The sequence below is a fragment of the Papaver somniferum genome, chromosome 2, assembly GCF_003573695.1.
Source record: "Papaver somniferum cultivar HN1 chromosome 2, ASM357369v1, whole genome shotgun sequence".
NCBI lineage: Eukaryota > Viridiplantae > Streptophyta > Magnoliopsida > Ranunculales > Papaveraceae > Papaver > Papaver somniferum.
Genome location: NC_039359.1, coordinates 211,690,436 through 211,696,874, shown reverse-complemented (window position 1 = coordinate 211,696,874; position 6,439 = coordinate 211,690,436). Strand labels below are relative to the sequence as shown.

General features: G+C 33.6%; 1 protein-coding gene across 1 annotated transcript; it reads right to left on the bottom strand.

Annotated features, from left to right (window-relative positions):
• Nucleotides 1-837: 837 nt before the first annotated feature.
• On the bottom strand, nt 838-4,691 carry LOC113354500 (GTP cyclohydrolase 1-like). Its single transcript, XM_026597816.1, has 2 exons — nt 4,382-4,691; nt 838-2,418 (listed from the first exon to the last, which is right to left on the bottom strand). Exons 1-2 carry the CDS (start codon nt 4,605-4,607, stop codon nt 1,199-1,201), a joined length of 1,446 nt encoding a protein of 481 aa, XP_026453601.1. The 5' UTR covers nt 4,608-4,691; the 3' UTR covers nt 838-1,198.
• Between the last annotated feature and the right edge of the window lie 1,748 nt (nt 4,692-6,439).

Below are 6,439 nucleotides of genomic sequence, written 5' to 3'. Positions count from 1 at the left end.
TACATTGAGAATCAAATTCGGTGTACATTAATTCATGGCTTAACAGCTTATTTATAGTCTTACGAACTTGATGATCACTCAAAGTACTTACTTAATAAAATCAAACTCTAAATAAAGAACATTTTTAGAAACACAAAGAAACTCTAAACATAGTAAACTCTAAAACAAGCAACCGACACAACTTGCTCTTCTAGTTAACCCGAACTTCCAAATATCGCACAGTGTGTCAACAACGAGTATTGATCCAACTTGACTGCGTCAACTGCAGCAGTTGATCCACTTGGACTGGATCAACATCATATGTTGATCCACGAACCAAATCACCATATCTTGGTTTAACTTCCAACAAATACTACCCGAACCGTAGTAAGCTATAAGAAAGCTGCTTCAAGTAAAAAAAAAAATGGTAAGCAAGCAGAAATGGAACTGAAAACTGAAGATAATCGTTACGATAATTAATATGTGAGACAACGATCACCTCCGCCTATATAGAGCGGACTGATGGAGTATTTCATTTCTTTCAATGGAATTGTTTCGTTTACAGTGTATAGGACAACACAAGCAAAGTAGTCGAACTCCCTCCTCATATTACTCGGTTGGGAGTAAGGAGTGAGGTGTAAAAAGCTCGGTTGAATAATTCGTGAATACTCTGCTAGACTCAGAAGAGCCTAGAGAGTCACTCTAAATTCTCTAATCATATATATTATTACCAACATGACTTATATTTTACGTAAGAAAAATAAAATTATAAGCATTACTAATGCCATTTATGCAAAACCAATACCATTAAAACAAACCCAACCTAGCATGCATTTCAACCTTAAAGGAGTCATTCCATACAAACAAACAAGTAAAACTTCAAATAAAACCACACAAATCTGGTGATACACGGACTTCCTCAGTGAAACTCGGCTGTCCTCGGCAGGGTTTCGCGAGTTTGACTACTTAGAACCCAGGAGGAAAAAAAGAAAAATGCGAACACCCAGAATCTCGCTATCTTCAGTCATCAGCTAAACCCAGATCCCCTTCCTTTCTTTGTCTTTAAGTTCCCGTTTAAACTTTACTCTGGCTATGTCTTATATTTGCAGACACCAAAGAAAGTATAAAAAAGGATCATATATAGAAAAGAGATTACTAAACAGTGAACTAAAAAATGAGGTATTAGGAAATGAGTAGTCATTGGAACTCATCACTTTCCTTATGCAGATGTAGCATTTGAAATAGAGTGGAGAAATGTAGCTTTAGCCGTCGGGCCATTTGAAAATCGACCTAGTGCAGCTATCGTTGCTGTACTACTTCCCACTTTTTCAATCCCCCTGGATATCATACAAATGTGGTTCGCTTCAACAACCACCATTATGTCTCCACCTAAAATTAAAGAAATCGTTTCTGCTATTTGCCTTGATAACCTTTCCTGCACTTGAAGTTTACAGCCAAAGAAATTTACTATTGACTGCAACGTTGACCTCTTAATGGGCTCGGCTCCTTTTGAATGGAAGTATCCTACATGAACCATACCGTGAAACGGTAAAAGATGATGTTCGCATAAAGATTGCAGTGGGATGTTTAATTCAGACCAAAATTCATCTTGAACTTGAACGGAACCACCGCCATTCATCTTCATATGCGATTCCAGATCACATTTCTTATAGTTCATTAGCCACTGCACAAACCGGTGAGGGGTTCCCAAAAGTTCTTTCCTTGATGGGTCATCACCAAGAGATTGAATCATCATGGATACAGCATTTTGCATGGCATAAAGCGGAGATTCTGTTTTGCACGGCGCCCTATGAATCAAAGGATTTCCTTCCGGCGTTGAATGACCATTGCAGCTTGCATGAAGATGCCTATATGGACACCAATAACGATTGATGGAAGGTTGGGTACGAGCCTTTTCAACATCTACGCCTCTAAACTTCAGAAGAGAAGTAAAATCAACCCAAAAATCTCCATTTTGATTCTCAAGAATTCCTGAACTAGAACTGACCAAAATTTTCTCCCATCCTTGAATGTCTTGTTTAGAAGATAAAGAATGAGGGCTAGTACAGTTAATCTCAACTTCAGGTGAATGGATGTGCCAACACTGGAGGACAACCGCAACACCATCTGGTCTGATTCCACTTTGCAAACCAGAACATACTTCATCTGCTAATCGCTGTGGACTTTGAAGCCTTTTGGCGAAAACATCTGCAACTCTCGAGAGTTTACTTAAGCCCACTACTCGTTCTTCAGAAGGAATATATCCGACATGGCACTTAACTTGGAAAGGTAGTAAACAAGATTCACAGATCGAGAAAAGGTTGAGGTCTCGAACAACAACGAGCCCGCCTGCACCTCCCGCATAGCCAACTGCATTATCTAGACCAGCTTCCGGGAACAAAGCACCTTGGACGATATCATTAACATTTTGTTTGTAACCTGGAGAAACCAATTAATCAAATGAAAAGATGTCAGCAAATGAGACGAGTAAATTACACAGCTGAATCAAAAAGATAACAAATGCTCAATGTTTAATGACAATTTCATTTAACTTCGCAAGGTCATTTAATTTGCAGAAAATTATTGAGAAATCACTACATTCATACGGTTGGTACATCATACATGATTAACAAATAAGCAAGTACTATATTTGATATTTCAATGTAGCTCCTAGGTAAAAAAAAAAACAAAAAACAAAAATTTACTCTTTCAATATGCTTCTTAAACCTTTGAAGCTACTTTACCCGAGGTATACAAAAAATAAGATTCCGGGGAAAACTTAATTGACTTTACCAAATTCCGTTATATGATCAAATATTAATTCTTTTTCTTTGTTTAAAATATCAGATAAAGAGATCCAAAATGTTTAAAACCAAAATTCAAAATCATTTTTAGTTTCGCACAAGAATATAAAAATAATTACTTACTCATATTTCTCCTTGATTTTAAAATAAAAATAGAAATAATTTTTAGTGGCAATTAGCTCTTTGGGAAAGAATCACAGTAGAACCTCTCTATATTAGTATTTTTGGGCATCCACAAAATTATTAATTTAGGGAGGTTATTAATATAGAGAGGTAGCCATAAAAAATGTAAAAAATCTAGTTCAATGTATGCGCAGTGTATTTGTTGTGGTATTCAAAAGATGTATGTATATTTTTGTAGTTCCAATATACAAGTGCATTATATATCTTGGAATTTGTAGTTCCAAGAAGCTTCAAACATGCTCGACAAGTTGGAAATATTTTGGCTTCACATGAAGGTGTCTATGTTGATGAGATATTACGCATCCACAAGTTAAAAAATGTTGTAGTAATTCAAAAAAATTACTTCTTTTTCTCAAACAACTATACATAAGTATTTTTTTAATCATAAATTTAATTTAACTAGATATATATATTTTTAATATAGTACTGGTTATTATTATTTGGAGGTAAATTCTTTAAGGAGGAACTGGAAAAAATGATTAATATTAAACTGAAGAGGTTATTATTATTTCTAACTGGCCCAAGTTGGGACCATAAATTTTTATTAATATGTAGAGGTTATTAATATATAGAGGTTCTACTGTACTCACATTGTTAAAATAAAAAGAAAATAAGAAAAAGAAACTCATTAAAATAAAATAAAATAAAATTTTAAAAAATATATATATAATATATTATGAACTCTTTGAAAATTGTTCCAGAAAACCATTAAATTTAAATAATATTTAAATTTCAGCAAAGAAAAAAAATCTAAATTGGATAAGGATTGAGATTTAGAAAAGTATTGGTGCCTAAGTTTGTACTAGGCTCCCAACCAATTCATTACACGAATGTAATGACTGATTTTATAAATATATTTATAATAATATTATTGCAATTAATAAGAAGTGATAAAAATTACCCAACCGAAACCCAAATATGACATTCGATATTTTTGATACTTTATACTAGTATTTACGGAACATAAAGTTAAAAGTGAAAGAAGCTTAACACCAAACATATCAGTGACCAGACAACTAGGAAATTTAGCTGTCAACAACAAAGTGAGATCTATGTTAAAGGTCAAAAGCGTATACCCTAACTAGTATCTCCTAGTGATTAAGAGTGATATCTCAATCTATCTGATCGGTATCATAAGACGTGGAAACTCGTCTATGCAGGATTATTCTCCTTATTTCCAAATGTATTTCATTTTGACAGGTAAAAATTAGTCATGACCGCAACACAGAAATTGTTGGCTGTCTGCTTAGACGGCCGGCTACTTGGATTGCAGACTGATCAATGGGAATCTCATAACAACAAATAGCATACATTGTTCGAAACAAAGAAACAAATAGTAAAATTGAAGTTTATGAGTACATTAATGAAGGAACTTTCAGTGTACCTCTGGTACAAAATAAAGAAAAAAGGTGTACCTCTAGTGCCATCTAAGAGCGCTTTAGCAACCCGAAGAGGTGTCTTAATAAGACCTTCTCTATTAGAATCTTCTCCTAACCCTTCCAATAACACCTTCACGGATGCTTTAATGGCCCTTATATTCTCTGGTTCTTCTTCTACTACTACTAGTTTCCTATCAATAATGTTCACTTCAATCTCTTTTAAATATTCTCCATGAGAACTCATTGCATCCACAGTTCCCATGGAAAAATAAATAAGATTATGTCTTACGAGAAGTGTAAGAAAGATAAGGAAGAAGCTGAAAAAGAGAAGATTTGATTAAACGAGGAGTAGTTTAATGGTAGTATGCGATTGAAACAGGATCCGGACGTGCTCTTTATATAGATAAACGAGAAAGATTAGTTAAATTATTGTATCCATATTTGCTTCATCAAAGAAAATAAAATAAATCCATATCCCTATCCCTATCCCTATTTGTTCTTTATTATGCTTACGTTATTTCAGAAAAATTAAAATAAATCTATATTTAGTCACAGAGGATCCGGAGTCCTGGATGGCTGGATCACATTTTTCATCAACTATATGTTATTATCAATTATTGCATTTGTTGACCTGGTGAACAGATTAATTATTCTGATTACCGATATGTTTTGATTCTTGCTGCCATTCCTATACCAATTGCCAAACTCAAAAGTTTAATCAGCCAGGTGGATGTGCAAACTGTAATTTTCATTATGGTAAAAGTACTGGGTGGGCATCGTGATACGTGCGGGTGCAGTAAATCTGCTGACGGGTTAAACCTCGCAAACGAAGGAAACTCGCCGGCGAGCGAGAACCAACTGCCAATGGCTACTTTTTCAAAAGTCAAAACGGTCAAGCACTATAAATTACCACCAACTTCAAACACTCCACTCACACCAAAATTCATTTCTCTTGAATTTTCTCTATTAATCTATTTCAAATTCTTAGTTCAATGTTTAATATTTATCAAATGAAATGTCTAAAAAGGATATAACAATTTTTTGCGATGCAAAACTTGAAGCTAAGGTATGTGGAAGTTTCAAAAAGATTGAAAAAAATAAAAGGGAATTGCAAGTTTTAGAAGTTAATCCAAGAAAATGTTACGCCAAAAGGAAAAAAATGCTCTCATTTTGAATGTTAACAACAAAAAAATTCAAAAACAAAGGGGAAACAGTTCATGAGTGCGTGGAATGGAAGATACGTCAAATGAAGATAAAATTTTGCCAAAGATTGTACTTTATTTTTATTGAAGTTGTTAGTTTAGTTTTTATTATTGTCTAAGTTTATATCTTCTAAAAGAAGTGGATGTAATATTAATTAATGAAAATATTTAGACCTTAAATTAGACTTCCGTTTTATATTAAGTGATACTTGTTAACATTATAAATATAGTAACGACAACAATAACATCAAACTACATCTAATCCAACGACATGAACCTTATAGAGTTCATAGCATTCAAAATGCTTAATCTCTCACTCGTTTTCTTCGGTAAACTTTGTTTGAGCTATAGTTTTCTGAAAAACAGGTAAACAACAAGTTATTTCAAATATGATTTTGATTAAACAATGTTGCAGTAGCTTAATGAGGACAAAGGTATTAAGATATACTCATCAATTCTTCGTTGGACAATCCAGAAGTACTACGCTGAACCATCCATAAAAATTTTGTATAATATCTTGATGAATGAAAATCTTAGTTTTAGGCTTTTTCGGTTGCTTATATATTCATTTCGAAACGCTAGAAACCTTTGCAACACTCTTTCCCAAAAATATTTACTGGTCATATTTCTCGTTATAATTATCTACCCAGCATCGAATAAGAGTAACATCTTCTTCCATAGTAAAGATAGGGAGAGCCCTTGTGATGTAATACATATGTGATTGAGATAGACCATTTTTAAGAATGCGGAAACAAGCTTCATAATTAAAGAAAATGTTTGACGTGAGTTTCCTCCCAATTATCCAGAGTTATTTGGATCACTTCAACTTCAATTACACCGACAAATTTTTCCCGATCAATTTCCCTTACATGATCAAAGAATTGCGTGACAA

Bases quoted from the DNA above. Each gene is read 5' to 3' on its own strand.
- LOC113354500 (XM_026597816.1), bottom strand. From the start codon at position 4,607: ATGGGAACTGTGGATGCAATGAGTTCTCATGGAGAATATTTAAAAGAG. The intron at 2,419-4,381 runs GTACACCTTTTT...TGGTTTCTCCAG, and splicing joins GCTCTTAGATGGCACTAGAG to GTTACAAACAAAATGTTAAT.